At 40.0% G+C, this 21,291-nt stretch overlaps 1 protein-coding gene across 4 annotated transcripts in view; it reads left to right on the forward strand.

Moving 5' to 3' along the window:
* The window catches only part of Akap6 (A-kinase anchoring protein 6), a 458,326-nt gene extending 439,138 nt beyond the window's left edge, over positions 1 to 19,188 (forward strand). For 2 of the 4 annotated variants that reach the window (XM_031356459.1, XM_031356462.1), the window contains exons 13-14: positions 2,908 to 6,298; positions 11,697 to 19,188. In XM_031356459.1, the coding sequence (XP_031212319.1) occupies positions 2,908 to 6,258 (3,351 nt within the window). In that variant the 3' untranslated portion in view covers positions 6,259 to 6,298; positions 11,697 to 19,188. Of the gene's footprint in view, positions 1 to 2,907; positions 6,299 to 9,069; positions 9,508 to 11,584; positions 11,666 to 11,696 lie in introns of those variants that run through there. The other 2 variants (XM_031356461.1, XM_031356460.1) reach the window with 2 other exon arrangements.
* Positions 19,189 to 21,291: the final 2,103 nt, after the last annotated feature.

The raw sequence follows: 21,291 nt of genomic DNA on the forward strand, positions 1-21,291 counted from the left end.
TTTTTAACTAAGAGTGAATGATTTCCAAGTAGATCCAGTCAGATTATCATACAAGGAAGTTTTGGGGAGTTTGAAATGACAAGAGACTTGAGGGGAACGTAAAGTATAACATAAATCAGCCTGTGGAAATATTTTATCCTCACCATTTTGAGCTGCTCCTTCAGTACCACTGAGTTCTGTCCTTTCATAGGCTTGAATCTGTAAATCCACAAAGCAGTATCCGACCGTTACCACGTCCAGAGATAGTCTAAGCTGCAAGCATCCTGGCTTAACTCCTGGCACAAGATGGCACAATTGTCTAGTCCCTGCTTTTGAGACCCTGTTGGAAAATCCTCTGCTGTCACTTGTTAAAGTTGATCAGAGTAACAAAGCGCTCCTCTGAATGCCTGGTTTAATTATTTATCAGCACCATCACTACAGTGTCAGGCAAGAGAGTGTTTGAAATTAATACTCTATTTGAGGGGACTGATTGATTGCCCCTACAGCTAAAGATTTTAACATTCACTAGCTATACAGACTGGTCATTAGTTCTCTCCTTTATCTGTTAGCAAAGAATAAACAGAAATTGTAATAAAAATTCATCACAGTGAATGGACTTGGTATCTAAGTGGCTATGATAACTGGTCGTGTACTGGATTGACTGCTAGACCATCGGCAGCAGGAAAGATCTCTTTTAGAAGAAAAATTATCCCCTAATTAATGTTTACCTTATAACTGGAGTCTTTTTTTAACTAAATTGGGTTATACAGAAAATCTCCTCCACATCCACTATAATAAAGCACATTTAATATGTTTGTGTGGCAGCCTTTAAGCATTAATTTTAGGAAGGATTGAGATGTTACAAATGTGCCCTAATATGCTCCAGGTGAGGCTTTCTGCCTCCCTCTAAGGAATGAAAGCCATGTGGTCTGTTTTTCACCCAGACAGTTGAGATAATCTGACTTGTAATGAGAAAATTCTGCCTTCAGAGGTATCACTGCTCTCCTTACCTATCAGATCATGGCGTGTTTTTAAGAGTAAATTGGAAGGGGTGGTGAGAAGATGTAGCCAAGGGGGAGTCAAGGAGCTTATGAGCAACTCTACACATGGTAAGAATTAGTTACCAAACATTGACTGCTTCCCTGGGAACTTAGAATTATTTTACATTTCATTGAAGAGTGATTTTGAAGATTAATAGAGCTGCATCTATTTTATAAGAGATGATATTGATGCTCAGAAAGCTTAAATAGCTCATACAAGGTAATGAAGCTGGTGAGAGCAGCCAGGCCATCAGCTAGTCTGTTGGTTCTAGAGTCATGGTTGTCCATCTGCCTCCTTGGCATGAGCGTAGGTGGAGTTGAGGATGCTCTTCATGGTTCTATCTATAGAGGAACCTCTCAGGGCTTACAGTGCATTTTTCACCTTCCTTGGCTCCACAATAGTACCAGATAGCTGGGTGAGAAGTGAGGATGCAGAAGGAGCCATTTAACAGCTACATCCCGTAGAAGGCCAAGAGAATATTGAGTTCTCACGAAGATAGGTAGAAGCAGCAGAAGGGCACCTAGGCTGTTGCATCCCTGGGAGTCAGGAAAGTCTTCAGACAGTTAGGGGCTGGAAGATTTTACCTGTCAGAGGCACAGGCAAACCAATAGTAATGATCAACAAGAGTCAAAGTGAAATCTCTCTCACAAAGAAAAGAAAGGGATTGAGGAAACTGGTTAAGGAGCTGCCTGGGAACACTCAGGAAGATGTGGGTATTGCTCATCTTGGCCAACAGGAGGCAAAGCCTAGTTCTCATGGCCAAGCCCAGAAAAGAAAGAAAAATGAAGGTATATACGCTGTTCCTGGGTAAATGGGACTTTAGCCCAGAAATAGAGACAAGAAGGTTCTGATGCAAGGCAACAGATAGTTATCTACTAAAGACTTTGGGGAGTAAACTGCTATGAGAATATATGTACCCTATGATATTTCACTGACTACCTTTTAATCTTCATTTAGCAGACAGGTTTTTTATTTGTTTGGTTGGTTGGTTTTGTTTTGTTTTTTGTTTTTGTTTTTTTTGTTTTTTTGTTTTTTTGTTTTTTGAGACAGGGTTTCTCCATGTAGCTCTGGCTGTTCTGGAACCCTCTCTGTAGACCAGACTGGCCTTGAACTCAGAGATCCGCCTGCCTCTGCCTCCCAGGTGCTAGGATTAAAGGCATACACCATCACTGCCTGGCTAGCAGACAGTTTTATTTTTAGCTGCTTTAGTTACTTTTGCATAACACAACAAAAATATTGGCTTAAGTAATTTAAGGGAAAGGGTATTTCTTTTGGCTCATAATGTCAGAGGGTCCCACTCATAGTCACCTGGCCCCATGCCCTGGGGCATGTAATGGAGGAGCTTTGTTTGCTCTGCTGTGAAGAAGTAGCAGAAAAAGGGCTAAGGACAGGTCCTCCCAAGGACCCACTCCAAGTGATATATTTCTTCCTGCTAAATCTTACCTGCAAAGATCTCCAGAAGCTTCCAAAATAATGCCATCAGGTGAGGGTCAAGCTTTTAAAATGTGAGCCTGTGGGACACGTTTCATATCCAACGTATAATAATCAACCCAAACTAAGATTAGAAGCATAGCACCATCAACAGAAAATGGTTAAATCCATAAAGGATGATGGAGGAGTATACCGATTTTACATTTGAATTTACGTTAATGCCTCAATCATTGTTGATGACAGTCCATCCCTACAGTGTTTAGATATTATCTCAAGGAAGAACAGAATTCTTGATGCTGGTGCCTTCCAATCTGTGCTTCAGTTTTATGTTCTAACTTCTAAGAGGTTCTAATAGATAACATTTCCTGATTATATTCTCTAATTCTCTCTCTCTCTCTCTCTCTCTCTCTCTCTCTCTCTCTCTCTCTCTCTCTCTCTCCATCCCATTCCTTACAGGAGACTTTGAATGTGATTGATCCTGGCTTGATGGATCTGAATGGAATGAGTGAGGATGCCCTGGAATGGGATGAAACAGACATAAGTAACAAACTCATTAGTGTGCATGAAGAATCCAATGACCTTGATCAAGACCTGGAGCCTATGATACCCACAGTGAAGCTTGAAGAGACACAGCACAAAGACTCTGGTTATGAAGAAGAAGCAGGTGACTGTGGAGGGTCTCAGTATACCTCAAACATCACTGCCCCTTCCAGCCCACACATTTACCAAGTGTACAGTCTTCACAATGTCGAGCTCCATGAGGACAGCCACACTCCATTTCTGAAGAGCAGCCCGAAGTTCACGGGCACATCACAGCCTACTGTTTTAACTAAGAGCCTCAGTAAAGATTCTTCATTTTCATCCACAAAATCGTTACCAGACCTGTTAGGGGGTTCCAGCTTGGTGAGGCCTTACTCATGTCACAGTGGAGACCTGAGCCAGAATTCAGGCAGTGAGAGTGGAATTGTCAGCGAAGGAGACAATGAGATGCCAACCAACTCCGACATGAGCTTGTTCAGTATGGTAGATGGGTCCCCAAGTAACCCTGAGACGCAACATCTGGACCCACAAATGGGAGATGCTGCCAATGTGCGGGAGCAAAAATTTAAAGATGAGGGGGAGTGCCTTAAGCTTTCAAGTGTCTCTCGGGCATCCTTCTCACCAGTGAGTTGTGCGAATGGAAAAGCTGGGGATTTAAACAGTGTTACCAAACAGACCACTGATTGTTTGGGAGAAGAATTACAAGGAAAACATGATGTGTTTACATTTTATGATTACTCATACCTCCAAGGCTCAAAACTCAAATTACCAATGATAATGAAACAGCCACCGAGTGAAAAGGCACATGCGGAGGATCCCCTTCTTTGTGGTTTTTACTTTGATAAAAAGTCCTGCAAACCTAAACATCAGACTTCAGAGTTGCAGCCAGATGCACCTCCCCGTGAGAGGATTTTGGCAAGTGCACCTCACGAGATGGGTCGCAGCTCCTACAGAAGTAGTGACATAGAGAAGACACTCACGGGCATTCAGAATGCCAGACAGCTCTCCCTTTTATCTCGTAGCTCATCTGTAGAGTCCCTTTCTCCGGGGGGCGATTTGTTTGGATTGGGAATCTTCAAAAATGGCAGTGACAGCCTCCAGCGAAGCACTTCTTTAGAAAGTTGGTTGACATCCTATAAGAGCAACGAGGATCTTTTTAGCTGTCACAGCTCTGGGAACATAAGCGTGAGCAGTGGCTCAGTTGGTGAGCTGAGTAAGAGGACATTAGACCTTCTGAATCGCCTGGAGAATATACAGAGCCCCTCAGAGCAAAAGATCAAGCGGAGTGTTTCTGATATCACACTGCAAAGCAGTTCCCAAAAGATGTCCTTCAGTGGCCAGATGTCATTGGATGTGGCATCCTCCATCAACGAAGACTCACCCGCATCTCTTACAGAGCTGAGTAGCAGCGATGAGCTCTCTCTTTGCTCGGAGGACATCGTGTTACACAAAAACAAGATCCCAGAATCCAATGCGTCATTCAGGAAGCGCCTGAATCGCTCAGTGGCCGATGAGAGCGATGTCAATGTTAGCATGATTGTCAATGTCTCCTGCACCTCGGCTTGCACTGATGATGAAGACGACAGTGACCTCCTCTCCAGCTCCACTCTCACCTTAACAGAAGAAGAGCTGTGCCTCAAAGATGAGGATGATGACTCCAGTATCGCAACAGATGATGAGATTTATGAAGAAAGCAACCTGATGTCTGGGCTGGACTACATAAAGAATGAACTGCAGACTTGGATAAGACCTAAACTTTCCTTGACGAGAGAAAAGAAACGATCCAGCGTCACTGATGAAATAAAGGTCAATAAAGATGGGGGAAGTACCGAGAGGGCCAATCCCTCAGACACCCTGGACATCGAGGCCCTTTTAAACGGCTCCATAAAACGGCTCTCTGAAAACAATGGTAATGGTAAGAATCTACCCAGAACTCATGACCTAGGAACCAAAGGTGAAAATAAGAAAACTACATATGAAGTTACTAAAGATCCGCACGTGGCTGACGTGGAAAATGGCAATGTTGAAAGTACTCCAGAAAAAGAAAAGGAGAAGTCACAAGGGATTCCAGAGGCGTCAGAGAACCCTGCTTCAAATGTGAAAAAGATTTCTGAATCCAAGCACAGCAAACGTGAAGCATTAATGGATGGCTCTGACGATTCAAATGTTGCTGGAAAGGAATTTGGTCCCCCAAATGATAGACATCCTCCACAGGTAGATCCCAGTCTCCAGCATCCTGAAAGTGGTGACTGCACATCAGTCCAGAACTCTTGCCCAGGACTTCTGTCAGAAACTGGCAGTGGAAGCAGACAAGACAATGATGGTCTAAAATCTTTGTCTGATGATGCACCAAGTGGGGCTAGAAAATCTGCTGGTTGCTGCCTACTCGAACAAAATGAGACAGAGGAAAGTGCTTCTATCAGCAACAGCGCTTCCTGTTGCAACTGCAAGCCAGATGTTTTCCATCAAAAAGATGATGAAGATTGTTCAGTACATGACTTTGTTAAGGAAATCATTGACATGGCATCGACAGCCCTCAAAAGTAAATCACAACCTGAAAGTGAGGTGGCTGCTCCCACATCACTGACCCAAATTAAGGAGAAAGTGTTAGAACATTCGCATCGGCCCATACACCTGAGGAAGGGGGATTTTTATTCCTACTTATCTCTTTCGTCCCACGACAGTGATTGTGGGGAGGTCACCAATTACATAGATGAGAAGAGTAGCACCCCATTGCCACCGGACACCGTGGACTCTGGTTTAGATGACAAGGAAGACATGGACGGCTTCTTTGAAGCCTGTGTTGAGGATGAGCCTGCTGAAGAGAAAATTTGTCTGCCCAGTGCCCTTCCAAATGAATCGGCAGTCCCAGATGAAGCTACTAAGCCAGAACAAATGACAGCTAGCTCTTCTGTGTTCAGTGATGAGACAGACATGGTGCCTCTTTCAGGACTTTCCCCTCAGAAGGGAGCTGATGATGCAAAGGAAGGAGATGATGTGTCTCACACTTCCCAGGGCTGTGCAGAGAGCGCAGAGCCTACCACCCCCTCAGGAAGGGCCAGTAGAGAGGGGAGTTCAAGAAAGCAAGGTGTATCAGGAATACCAGAAGAAAATGCTGCTTCAGCCAAACTGAAAATTCAAGCTTTCTCTTTGAATGCAAAACAGCCAAAAGGCAAGGCTGCACTGTATCCCAGCCCCCAAACTATAACCTGTAAAGAGAAGCTCGTAAGCTTTCATGAAGACCGACATAGTAACATGCATAGGTAGAATGTAATGCCCCCAAGCATGGAAATCATCTCATTGAAAGGTATGTATGAGCACTTCTGCTATGTGTGTATGTGTGTGTATGTATGTGTGTGTCTGTGTGTCTGTCTCTGTGTGTGTGTCTGTGTGTATGTCTGTGAGTGTGTGTCTGTGTGTATGTCTGTGAGTATGTCTGTGTGTATGTCTGTCTGTGTGTATGTCTCTCTGTGTGTGTGTCTGTCTGTGTGTGTGTCTGTGTGTATGTCTGTGTGTGTGTCTGTGTGTATGTCTGTCTGTGTGTGTGTGTCTGTCTGTGTGTCTGTGTGTATGTCTGTCTGTGTGTGTGTGTCTGTGTGTATGTTTATGTGTGTGTGTGTGTCTGTGTGTATGTCTGTCTGTGTGTGTGTATCTGTGTGTATGTCTGTGCGTATGTCTGTCTGTGTGTGTGTGTCTGTGTGTCTGTGTGTGTGTGTGTAGATATGAGTTTGCATTAATAGAACCACTATAGAAAACTGGTCAGTGTGATTATTTGAGACACATACACATCTGGATAAGACATTAAGTAGAAACACAACAGTGACAGCCACTGTGAAAAGCCCAAGGGGACCAGTGGTAAAATTTTGACGTTTAAAGTGACATTATATTTATTCCTTCATTTTGGCAAGAGCAATGCAATATTTGAGAAAACAACTGATCCATTTAGGGCTTTAATTTCTCCAACTAGAGGAGAAAAATAACCCTGTGAGTTGCAAGCATTCCTTGAGATCAAAATGCATGCCCAGTAGCTGCATTCCTTACTGCAGCTCCTACTTAGAACTGCCCAGCGATGAGCAAGGATCAGGCTAAAGGCTGTGTCTCCTTGCAGACATGGGCTTCTGCTTCACATGACTAGTATCCCTGTCACTCACCCCGAGGAAGGCTGTGCTCAGAGCTCCTTATCATGGCCTCAGAATTCAAACAGGAACAAAAAGTTGATGTAAAAGAAGAGGCCTCTATTTGTACACACACAGATTGAGCACCAGCGCAGAACACAAATACTGGGAGGATGCGTGACAAGTTAATGGCGTCTCGATAAAAACAGAATTTTTGAATTTTGCCTGAAGGTGACAGGCTGATTGCCATCAATTTTTTTTTTGAGAAATTCATTCCACTTTTCATATTTAATAAGACAGCTATTGATTGATAATTCTGAGATGGTGATATAGCTCTAAAAGCGACATAGAGATTCTGTTATTTGCCATTTCTAAGCCCCAGTGATGAATGCACTTCCTCAATCAAGTTTAAAGAGAAATTTAGCTTTCAGATATGAGAGTTGTATTTCACCGAAGTATGAGGTGCATAACGCCCCTCCACCCCCACTACAGAAGCCTAATGCCGTAACCTAAACTCGTGCTATAGGAAATGAATTACAGAAGCAATCTACCCTAATTTGTTAACTTATTCAAATAACAGTTATTATACTTAACTATGCTAAAGATTATCTTTTTTGTGGCAGATTGTTTATTTTTTTGATGAGCCTAATTACTGATTTTCTAAAAGTAATTTACATTTATTACAAATACATCTTTTAAAATGTGACAGATAAATGTTGTTCCCATAATGTATTATGAAAAAAGTTACTATTTAAAAACACATTATTTAATTTGAAAGATGAATGGCAAACATCATTATTTTTTTTCCTGCAACACCTGTGCCCTGAGCTCATTAAAATGTGTGATTCTATGTCGAACTGCTAGAATGGGGTGCGAGGGGGGAATCTATACCATATATGTACCCTAAAAATAAACTCAGTATGCAAAACCGAAGAAAGGCATCCTAGTTACTGATGTAGCTTCACTAAATTTCTATTTCAGACACTATTTACAATTGACTGCAAGTGAGAACAAAAGAGAGAGAGAGAGAGAGGGAGAGGGAGAGAGGGAGAGAGAGAGAGAGAAAGAGAGAGAGAGAGAGAGAGAGAGAGAGAGAGAGAGAGAGAGAGAGATGTGTTTTCTGTGAGTAGTGGCCACCCTATAATCACACCCTCCATCAGTATGCAGTAAAACTGACCATTAAGGGAGAGTAACCAGGATCCGATAAGCCGCTTCAGAACAGGTTCTATTAGAACTGATTGGATGCGGGCTCTGCCCGCCTCCTCAGAAGGACCTGGAAAGCCTGGCTGATTGATAAAGGCTTGAAAGCAACAGCTCTGTGTGCCACCCTGTGACTGTGACCCTCAAGTCACCAGGCCTGCTGAGATCTGGAGCAGAGACATGCTGGCCCCGGTGAAGGCTCTGAAATGCGTTCTCCCTGTTTGATCCTCTGGGAGTCTCTTTCTCTCCTTCACATAGAGAAATGGAATTGAAATGAAATGTAAATGATGAGCAATTCCATTTTTTGACTTGAGGGGAGTGGAGGTGCTGATAGATCTGTGTAATTGTCATATTTTACAAGCATAGATGGTGTAAAAGTATCAGCCGCTTGCCTGCCCAATCAGAAGGGTTCTGGTGTGCCCCACACCATGCTGTACTGTGGGCAAAGAGAAGCAGCAGCCAGATTTTACTTCTGTAGAACTGACATTGCCCCCAAGTGACTTGTTATCAGCCTAGAGCTATGTGAACAGCCATAGATTGCTCCTATTCACCTTTGAGGGTGTGTGAGCACAAGCGTGTGTGCAAATGTGAGTGCTTGCATGTGTGTGTGTGTGCATGCATGTATATGTGCAGTGTGAATCCCTGTGAGTGCATTCATGTGTGTATGCGTGTGTGCAGTGTGAATGCATGTGTGCATGTGTGTGTGTGTGTATGTCTCAGTACCATGTTAACAAAACATCTTTGTGCCTGATTTTTTGCTTAGTTACAAGCATTGGATGTAAATTTGCCCTGACCTGTCAAATGTCAAAGTACTGTCACCTGAGAAGTTATTCAATCTGAAAATGCTGCTAAGCTTCCAGTACTCCTTGTCAGGGTGTGTACTGAAGTTACATCGACAGTTCACATCCATGTGAGCGTATTTGTTGTCAGTGTTCCTTCTACACTGGCAGAAGTTGTTCCTTTTAAAATCCATTTGGGGGCTGTTAGATGGCATTGTCTTTGTACCAGGACATCACAATTCACCAAAGTCAATTTGCTGGAGCTCTTTTCCCAGAAACAGATTACCAGATGAAATGATTATAATTCCACCCGAACACGTTTACGACTTAGAACCAGGAAGATAGTCTGCAACCGGAACAGATTCTTTTCAAAGAGTTTTGGAAATTATTTTATTTACTATGTTCTAATTAAAACTCCTGAATCCATTTGAGAAGACTTACTGTGGCCTAACAGTGTGTGCATGTGCACTTACTTCCAACACACTGCTGGGCTTTTCACTGGGTCCATCTGTGTTAAAATGAAGAGGTCAGTCATAGCGAATCACATCAAAGGGGAGGTAACTGGCTAGATTCAGCTCTTCCTGCCTAATTCGGAGGGAGCACACAGCACAGGTCTAGAATGCCTCCTTTGACCTGCCTAAGAAATGTAATTTGCACTAATCTTTTTGTGTAGTCTGACAGTTATTTCTTCATAATCCTCATCATAAGCCCCTGATCTTTGATGAATGCTTTAACCCTAAATTTCAGGCTGGATACATTCTGCAGTGTAAAAAGTTAATTCCTCACATCCAGCCTGTGTGCAGTTTTGTGTTTTCTCCTTGTTCGTCTAATGGCTTAGTGTGCTGTGTGTGTGTGTGTGTGTGTGTGTGTGTGTATGTAATTACTTCTTTTGATCTTAGTCTCGTTGTCTTGCCTACTTTATCAGTCTATATGAGTAATGGTGGCCACAGAGTTTTAGATTTTAGATGACTATTTATGTTGATGCATTTTAATACAATTTAAAGTGCAGCTTAGCTTTTATAAATTGAGAAAATGGTTGGAGCCAACACTTCTCATCACACACAATGTCTCATTCTCTTACTGGGCTGATACTGGGGTTTCCCAAGGCTGGCCAAGCAGCGTTAGGAAACTACATTGGGGACTTGTATAGTATTCCTTCACTAGACACAACACGTGTCTATAAAGTTTACCTTTAAATCACCTTACAAACCCAAGCTTCTGCTGGATTTGCTTCTAAGTATCTGGTACTGCTGAATAACTTGCCAGGCTATACAAAGATTTTATTGGATGTCAGCCTCTCTCTCTCTTACACACACACACACACACACACACACACACAGAGAGAGAGAGAGAGAGAGAGAGAGAGAGAGAGAGAGAGAGAGAGGGAGAGAGAGACAGGTGGGGGGATTTGGGCTTGAGCCCATTTGGCCTGCCTTGTTCCCAAGTGTGCCAAATTGAAAGAATTGATTACCCGGAGGGAATTCAAATGCCAGCTCTTTACTAAGATGGGATTGGCTTCACTGGAGGATTCCCCAGTCAGTGGCAGATTCCCGATGAGTCACATCCTCAGCATGTGAGCAATGCTGCACTGTGCTTGCTTGAATTACTGCATTATTTTACTGTATCAAATCTTGTTTCATCTGCCTCTGTCTGTCTCCCCCATCCCTGTTTACTTCCCACATCTTCTCAGCATCCTGTTTGGCTGTGGTAGAACTACAGTTAGAAAACTTTTTCTGACTCATACATGAAGTTATAAGTTTATAGAAAGAGACAGAAAGGCACTGAAGAATATTTGCTTCTAAGAGGTCAGGGGAAAAAGTAAAATGATATAGCACTTCAGAACTTAGATTAAACCCAAGCAGACAGAGACCTGCTTTATTTGAGAGCTGGTCTGAAAACCCAAACTACTTTGTATCCTGGAATTTAGTTGTTTCTCAGATTTGATCAGTTGTTGTAGCCATTTAGAAATAAGTAGGACAGAATGAGCTTGGAAGAAATTTGTACCAATCATCACGCATAAAGAGAAAATTGAATCGGTTCAGTTTCCATGATGTTTCCTGGACCTAAAATGAAATGCAGTAATAGTTGAGTTGTAAATTCTAATTATGCCCTTTCTTAGGCAAGGTCCTAAAGTATTCAAGATTATCATAATGTTGTGAGTGTTCTACCACTCTATAATAGAACATCATACACAAACCAGTGGAGGAGGCCTGGGAGCCAGGTGCCTGGTCTGTGAATTGTGTTCATATGTCATTGCATCCTTTAGTACTGACTACCTGACATTTTTATACAGATTTAAAAAAAAAACTTGATAGAACTGTGATCATCCCCAGAACAGATGAATTGATGACCTAGAGAAAAGATAATCAAACTTGATTTTTCTTATTTTTGAAAACATATGAACATATTAAAGTATCTATATAACTTACTGAAAATGTATTTGTGTGTTCTTAGAGCCATAAGATAGTGAAAGTCACATTTCATAACTTCTCATTTCAGATGACTAGCAGAAGATCCCCTCCCCTACCAGCAGCTTCCAGAAAGGGCTTCATTCTGCAAATGACAGACACATTACTGACACCTTTTCCTGTCACCTCTTTCTTTCCCGTAGATAGCCTGGCTGAAGCTCAGGGCTGGCCTGAGCCACCCTGGGCTGGTCTTGGGTTCCATCCTGTTATCACTGCCGCCTGTCACATTGACTTTCTGAAGATGAACCTTCCTTCTGAATGCGGTCTGTCCACGTGGGCCTTTCGATCTGGATGTGTGCATTGCTTCTCTTAGTGATCGTCTTAGTTCCTCAAAGCTGCTTGTTCTCCCGTGGAATCCTGTCCCAAGCTACCTCTGGCAACCCTCTCTCTAGCAAGACTTCTGTTTTCCCTCTCCCCTCCCTCCTCCTTTTAAAGCTCACCAAATTGATGCTCCATTAAACCCACTGTCTGGAATGACACCCCTCCCATCAGTACTTGACCAATTTTATGTTATGCTCAGAAAATTTTTATGCTATAATACCTATGTTTATTGAAAGAGATGTACCTAAAAAGCCAGCCCTTGATTTGATTGTAGTATAGAGGAGACACATTGATCCTTATGACAAAACTAAGTGATGTTTGAAAGCGCCATTTTAATTATTTCTTTTTAATAATGATCTATGCAGCACTTCAAGAAACAACTATAACAGTGTTGTATCGTATAAACTGGTACATTCTACTATTAAGTTTGTTTTTTGGTTTCTATGCTTCTTGAGGTGGTAATGAGAAAAACGGTTTGTTTGTTTTTTTTAAACGGTGTGCCTTGCTGTATTTCTTATGCCATTTATTAAAAAGCTGCTTTTGTGGTAATATTATATTGGTTTGAAAGGAGGAAATAGCAAGGTTAAGTCACGTAGATAACTTCTGTATATATGTATAAGCTAGTACAAACACTGATGTATGACAGTATAAAATGCTTTCATGTTTGTGATGTCCAGTGATGTGGAGAATATAAGCCTTAAACCAGTTCAATTGCATGGTAATTAAAATTGGCATAATAAAAATAGCTTATTGGGGGAAAGGAAAATTAATGATCTCTTCTACCTGTGTTCTTTACCAAATTCTTGCATCTGGTTCTGGAAAAGAAAAACAAATAAACTCCATATATTAGTTTCCCAAATATCCATAGTGCACAGAAGGCTTAAGTTGCTTAGACTATAGACTAGGCCTGAAACCTTCATAATTTTCAAAAATCTTTCTGTTTCATTGTAAACATCCTGAAATAGCAAAGGTTTAAAGGCCATTTCCACCAACAATGTTTTATTCTAAGTGTTTTTATTTCTACTTGTTAATAGTTTAAAGTTATATTTGGAGATCTGTTACATGCCCTAATTTATTTTAAATATTTGAATGGGTTGGGTGGATCGTATAGAAAATTTTATTATTATTTTATTTAAACTATAGATTTCAGGTATATTTATTTTGTTAAGAAAAATCAACAGAAATATTCCATTTGGTCTTTTTTTTTTTTGACTTGAAAAATTCAGCTTTTAATTTATATCATAACTCCTACTAAAGTGCCTGACACACAGTAGGTATTTCATAGAGTTTCCTGAATTAGAGTATTAAGTGGTGTTGTGTGTATACACACACACACACACACGCACACACACACACACACACACACACAAAAGATTCCTGCATTAAAATTAAAACTAGGCAAAGATGTGCAAAGTGAATCACACACGGTATATAATCAGATTTCAAAAAGCAAAGAGAACATGACAGACATATGTAGCCACAAAAATGACAATCATTCATTTGATAGATCACTCATTAGCATCTTTTACCTGCAAGTCACTATTCTAGATTCAGGGAGAGCAGCTATGAACGATGCACTGCCTTTGGAGGTTTATCTGTGTTTGAGACAGAGTGACCAACCACACAGACAACATGCCATAGTGTTCCACAGGTGAGGAAGAAAGCAAGTGTAGAGAAAGAGTCACAGTGAGAGAGACAGCGGTGAGAGGCTAGGGCAAAGAGAAAGGCTATGAGAAAGTAGAGGCTAGAGGGGCTTCACTACAGGTATGATAGAAGAGAAGGCCGAAGAGAGAGGACTGAAGGGTGTTTATGGAGCTGACTTGGAGCGTTTGTGTGCTGTGTACTAGGTATAGAAGACCCAGTAGCTTGTGTGGGGCTTTATTTTATCCCACAATTGGAACTTTACTAGCACCCTCCCAGGAACACTTAATTACCACGTATGTGCAATTTCACAACTTTATTAACTTTGTGTGGGTTTTGCCCCTTCTAACCTTGGCTGCACATATTTTTAAATGGATGGCTTATTCTAGGCTTTTGGGTATGTAGTGACTTCTTCCAAAGGAGTCTTAGAGAGACATCTAGTTATAGTGTTCACAAGAATTGCAAAGGGGAGATGTTAGACATAACTGTATGGTAGGGGGAATGTAAGGGGGAATTAGCTAGATTCAAGGCAATAACAGAGTGCACGGGGATTGTAGCCCGAGATACAGAGAAAGACAGATCCTAGAGCCCTGAAAAGTGTTTGAACATTTTTGGACCTCTGTTGTAATATGGCATTATTTTATATATTGAGACAACCTGAATTTCTCTTGGTCAGTAACTAATGTCAAGTCTGTGTCTATTGAAAAGACATTCAAAAAAATTAATGGGCTATGCTGAACTATTTGCCTCTTGTGCACTCATAAAGACTTAGAATTTGAAAATATTTATTAGTTATTTACTTAACACTAACACCAAATTGACCAGGTTGACTCTTGGGTTTATTGATGCCTTTTCCAGCCAGAAGAAATGGAAGAGTCTCAGTCTCATACCCTGTGTAGACACTACCTTCCCAGCTGCATTTGAAAAGAGCCTATTTGGTTTGTCTTGATTCAACCAACGATATCAACACATGCCTCACAATGATAGTTTGTTATTTGTTAAGACAAAGTGTCCCTCTGATGGGCATGTGTTTCTGTTAGAATGTGCTTTCTTAGATTACTAAATAAAGTCCACAGGGTACCCCTCCCTCTTTCAGTTTTGCTCATTGGTCCTATGCCTGTGCTGCAGAGCAGCCCCTCAGAGGATTCCTGGTCCCTCTGTCTCATGGCCACCATGCAGGTAATTGAGGAGAGTTACTCTCTTTCCCAGGCAGTTCCTCCAACTGCCCTTCATGTATCATGATTTCAGATCCATTTCAACCTAACTGAATGTTAAACAGGCAGAACCCTTGATGTCAAGGGACTGTCTTCATCAGACATGTAGAGAGGTATGTGGACATTTAAGTGCTAAGTTTTCTCAAAAATATATTCAAGATATATGTTTATTCTACTATTGTAAATTTCAATAAATAAACAAATAAACAAGTGAATAAAATAAGAATCCATGACTTCCTTCTGTGATCCAGGCTAATGTTGGAGTCATTTTCAATCTTTTCCTTATGTTGGATCCAAACCCGACATTTCCATAGAAAACAGATCTACCCTTCTGTTTGTTTACTCACTAATCCATTTGGCCATTCAATCATCCGTAGAGCAGCCATTAGTGTTGCCTCACCTACACAGACAACTGAAGCATGATCTATGCTTGAATATTTCCCTCCAATCCTACCCTTGAAGATAATTATGACAACTCCCCCAGATAAATTTTCCCCAGACCCACTTACTTTGCCTCTTATCTAGTCTGTCTACACTATCAAAAATCAGGTGACCAAATTGATATGTCCTATGGTCTGGATGGAACTGTGAGAAGAAACAAAGTGTCTTTAATTAAGAGAGAAGTATTTTTTAGATTTTTTTCAGTTATTCAACAAATCTGCAAACAAGAGAGCAGTTGAATGGAGAGCATGTGACAACCCAGGTTTGATTATCTTGTTGCTTGGTTCATTCAGCTTAGCTTTTCACCATAATGGCTGAGAAGAGAGTGGGTGCAGATGTCAAACAGTGAGGTGACCCAGCTGGTTCTCACAGGAAGAGCTGTGCTCACTTCTGAGTGAAACTGAAATATGTTACTTTTGTAGAGTAACTAACCCCTGAGTATCAGCACTTTTATATTTGAAGAAGAACTTGACCACCAAAATTTACAGGAATACCTCTTTTCAGATACACATAGCACATAGCTTTCCCCATTTTTATTTTGGTAAATTTAGACCTATGGAAAAGCCAAGTGGTATAAGAACAATGTCTCTGTGCACTTCACTCAGTACATTTACTGTTAATATTTGATATTTCTCTTTCTGTCCATGCCACACTACATTACATATCACACATCACACACACACACACACACACACACACACACACACACATGCACTCACATACATGTGACCACACACACTATCTTCTGGTATGATTATACCATTAAAAATTCATTTTTTGCATACAACACTTCATTTATAAAGATGAGCTAATATGAGAAGGAACAAAGGCATTTTCTACAAGTCTGTAATGCCATATGATAATACATAGTAATCCTTATTACAGTTTCTCTACTTTCAAGATATGCTTTTGTGTGTGTGTGTATGTGTGTGTGTGTGTGCACACGTATGCGTGCACCTTTACCTTCAATCTAGTGCACAAATGATGACTGCATAGGCCTTTTAGCTTTGTATCTTCTTGACCTTGAATAGGTCTTTCATACTCTTCTTCCCCTTTTGGTCCTCACTGTATTGACATTTCTGAAGAGCTCAGATCAGTTTTATAGAATGAGTCACAACCTGGATAAGTCCTGTTATCTTCTCATTGTAAATCTCAGGATGAGCTGGTTTTAGAGCTCTAGCTTATGAGTGATAGTGTGTTCAGATCTTGGATGGAGTGGGAGTGGATCACTTACATTCTTGATTCACATTTTTCTTTTGTTTTCTAAGGCAGAGGTCAACAAATCATGGCCCATGGGCCTAATTTAACCAACTGCCTATTTGTATTTGTCCTGGGAATTAAGAATGACTTTTACTTTTTTATGTGGCTAAAAAACAATAAAAAGAATGTTTTTGTGATAAGTGAAAGTTACAAGAAATTAAAATGTTTGTGTCAGTGAATAAAGCTTTATTAGAACACAACCACACACTTGTTTACATGTGGTTAGTTTTGCACTATAACTGCAGTCACAGCATAGTCGGTATGTCTGAAATGTTTCCTTATATGACCCATTGGAAACTCCCTTCTGATCCCTGATCTACGGAATTATAACATCTGATACCATTTTGTGAGAGGCCAATAGATTGCAAAGTCAATGGGATACAGAGCATGCAAGTTTTTTCCACATTGTCAATTTCAGTTCCATGAAGAATGACTGAACCATTGACATTCTTAAGTCACAGTATTCTATTATTCTGTAAGGCAGAGGTCAGCCAGCTATAGCCATGGACCAAACAGATCTTTACTTTTGACTTGTAATTTTAGGAAAAAAATAAGCTGTACTTTGTATCATAAACAAAAAGATTATTCTACATCATTAATGTAAGTATTTGGATTCAGTGGTTTATAGATTGGATATTACTGATTGATTTGGAATTTAATCAATTACAGATTGGATATTTAGGGCAACCAAGACCACAAGAAAAATTGGTGCACTCTAAACTCAGTGAGACCTCTCCAAAGCAGTGTTAAGCCAGCTTATTCCATTATTATGATTATTTATTTATTCATTTTTCAAGCCAAACATTAACATATATATACACATGCACCATTCATTCTCTGATCATATATAAAACGTTTCATATGCCAAGGAAATAGCTGTTGAGACCGTGATGTGGTTGTGGGTAGACACTCTCATTGAGTAGAAGAGTTCAGTGAAATTAGTCCTATAGTTCATCCATTGATTTGATGCAGGCAACTCTGTCACATGTTTAACAAGGGAATGGTCAAGCAAACCATACAGATGCTTCTTTAAAAACAGCTACATGCCTTCCACACAGCAATTACTTCTGCATTTGAGACTTGTCACCAATTTGCTTGTCCAAAGGAGAATGATATGATATACATAGATCAGGATAGGATTTTTAGCAGTGGCATGCTGGCTAATGCCTTGAGACCAACTGACTCTCCATTATGGACTCCCACCAAAGCAGAATGTATGCAGTTCATTCTTTCTTGTGCTTTGAAATTAATCAGGGCCTGCATAATGCGCCTTTCTTAGGTTCTTTCTCAGGCAGCATAAATGCAAAACTTGGTTGGTGTCCACACATATGAGGTTGTTTTAGTCCAGTATGACTGTTATAACAATATACTTTACTCTGGGAAATTTGTAAACAAGAAAATTTGTAGCTAGACAATCTAGAAGCTGAGAAGACCAAGATCAGGGTGGCAGAAGATTCAGATTCTGGTGAGATCCTTCTCTCTTCTTCATTGATGGCTGTTCTTTGTGCTTCCTCACAGTGAGGGGTGCTGAACAAGCCTCCTCAGCCCTCTATGGACCGTTATCTCCTTCACAACTTAGTCACCTTCCAAAGACTCTTATTAATTCTGTTGCACTGGGAACTGAGTTTGAACATGGAAATTTAGGGATACAGAAATTCAGAACACGGCACAGGCATTTGCAGGTATTGGGGCAATTGTCAATAAACAGTTTCCTGTGAAGAGGTTACTCGTCTCTCTTCTCGCCGCCCAAGAAAGGGAACAACACAGTTGATTGGAATGATATGGTTTTAAAGGCAGTTTAAGAACTGTCTAATTTGTTCTTTTAAAAAAGATTATTTCTAAAGTTTCATATGTTATTATTGATTAGCAACCTTGTAACATCATATTTAAGACACACTAAATAGGAGATGTCCCGAAGCACAAGAGAATGAGCCCTATGCAAAAGACTATCTGAGCAGCCCCAGTTAATCCACAACCATGAGGTATTTGAGCTGTGAGGAGTAGGCTCTTCCGAAAAAACAGCATTAAAAACAGAGATGTGAAGCACTGTGAAGCTTGGACTCCATCCCCCTGGGAAATGGCCAGTCCAGGCAGTCTAGTCTCAGGAACTTTGCCAAGTGTGAAGCTTGGAGGCAGAAGATGATAAAGATGTCCCAGGTGTGCCCAGAGTCACACACATCTCACCACCTAAGCTGCTGAGCTCATCAGCTCCCTACTGTGCTGTTTTCCTTCATTCATGCAGCTTGGGGAAGTTTGACTGGAAGCTTCAGGAATAAATTTGGATATTTTTCCATATCATAAGGACAAGCAATAATACAACTTATTAAATTAGTGCTTATGAGTGATATAGTCTAATATAAACTGTGCTAAGAATTATGAAAACTTTCCTTTGTATTCAATCTACCATTTAAAACAAAGCACCAACTCCATAAACAAATGGGGGTATTATAGATGTAAAGTGTTATTCAGTAAGATTTATTCAAGGTCTTAAATGATTCAGGCATTAAGAACATAAAAATACTCAAAATCCTCTGTAAACCTCATATTCCCTAACCGCTGGTTTATAAAAACATCGGGGTTATAGAATTAGTCTGGTTCTACTAGTTGATCATGTTACTTTAAACTAAGTCAGATATTCAAAGCAAATCATTCCTTTTGTGTGTATTTCCTGGAAAATGTGTGTCATTTATTTTAAAGAATCTCCAAATAAAAAGCCAAATTGCTGGAATGTACCTTGTCATTAAAACAGAGTGAAAAGCATGGGAGCCTCCTTATTTTTGTCCCCTTCACAGTCATCTCGGATGATGGATGGCGCTCTGGCAAGGCTTTATAGACAATCCTGGCTTTCCAAGGAGCAAGAAGCAATTCCATTCCCACATGTTCACATTTGCTACTTTCAGGATAGTTCTTACTGGGGTCTAAATTCTGGCTATTCTTCCCTAATTTACCAATGGTGTCTTTGCATGCCAACACTTTTATAGTTCATTATAGAAAGCAATAGGAAATAATGCTTTGGGTTTTTAAACTTACGATAAGCTCTGATTGGTTGTGAATGCTGGGGAGGCACCCAGTTCTTTAAAGTCCTCAAGTCTGATTATTTATGTCCCAAGAAATTTAAAGCAACTCCACAACACTTGCTCATTCAATACTGTCATGATTACCAGTTGATGCTTAGTGTCATAGCTTGGCAAGTTACAGGGGAGGAAGCGAAATAAATGCACTGGATACTGCTGCTTCGTTTGGAACAATAATCATATGAGTCATGATCACCTACTGCTTTTATGTGTCAAGCACCATGCTAAGTACTTTTGATGTGCAATTTAGCCCCCACAATACTTTGTGATTAATGATGTCCACATATTTAGTTTCAGTTTTAGTTGCTTGCTTAAAAAAATTTTTTTCAGTGCTAGTGATGATATATGTTTTATAATATGCAATTTGTGGACTAAAGAAGTAGGTGAGTTTTTATATGTATTGTATTTGTATTTCATAAAAACAGGGTATTGAGGAGCAAAAGACTATTTTTAAAATTCATATGCTGCTTAAATGATGGTATGTTATGCAATGTTCCCTTATCATCACTCTCTATATGTTGCTGAATTTCCTACCTCGATTAAATACTTACTGAATAGTAATCCAGGTCAAAACTGGAGAAAGGGCTTTCATTTTAAAATACATTTCTTATAAAAATTCTTTAGGAAGAAATGATAGCTAAATTAGCACTTGAAAAAGGCCAAAGAAAATTATATACTGTATATAATTATGCCTCATTATGACCTCTGCACATTTTCCAGAAAAGTTAGGCATTAAAAACACACACAACAGGAACACCTTAAAGGTCAGAGTCTGATGAAAGAAAAAAGCAATAGTTAATTATGGACGAGATTAATGTTCGAGTAGGAACATACATTTTTATCATTATGTTTTGCTTGAGAAATACTTTACAATATGTCTTTTCCCACCCATGGACTTTATTTCATATCTGAAAAAAAGTAGTAGAAAGAAAAAATACATAAAGCAAAAATATTAATTAAATTTAAGGCAATTAAATTAAAATGTGGGATTTGTTGTGGTTCCTAGCGTTCTTTATGTAAGGTTTTTCTTTGCCTAGGTAATGTGTTTTTTCTAAAGGCTGTCTGGCTCAGAGAGAAAAGCTGATTTTTATGTTTTCAGAAAAACTCAAATGTTCTCATCATCTTTAAGAGACATTTTCTGAGCCCCTGGGTTATGGACCCTGGGCTCCACCACTGGCAGGCCTGCCATCATGGGCATGCAACAGAAGAGACAAATGGGTTTGCTATCTTTTAGTTTGAAAAGAATTTCAACCCCATAGAACATAGAATTTCATAAATAAAAGCGGTACAACTTTTACCAGACTGACTCATTAATATTTCCTCCTGTATCATTCCCTCTCCATGTATGCATGCACCAGAAGTAGGCTCACATATTGGGTTTTTATTTGGAGGTAAATTGAGTTCATTGCTTTTTGCCTCTTAATTACTTTGTTGCTTACTTCTTAATAGAGATATAGCTATGTTCTCTTGCACAATCAAAACTCATTTTTAACATCAAAAATATCCACTAAAAATAATGTTTTCATCTAATTATGTTTCTGGTTTTGTCAGGGTCCCCAGTAATTGACATTATGGCAGATTTTCTTCCCCTTTCAGTCCATGTTTTTGGTCTTGAATTCAAGTCGGATCTTTTTTGCCTCCTTTAATCTAGAAGCATTTCCCCAACTTTTATTTGCCTTATTATGACAGTAATTCTGAAAGAAAGGACTCTCCTTTAAAAATAGATTATCCCTTACTGTACATCTGTCAGGTCTCCCATTGTAATTAGGTTAAGATCATGCATTCTC

Source organism: Mastomys coucha, unplaced genomic scaffold, assembly GCF_008632895.1.
Source record: "Mastomys coucha isolate ucsf_1 unplaced genomic scaffold, UCSF_Mcou_1 pScaffold6, whole genome shotgun sequence".
In the NCBI taxonomy this organism is placed as follows: Eukaryota; Metazoa; Chordata; class Mammalia; order Rodentia; family Muridae; genus Mastomys; species Mastomys coucha.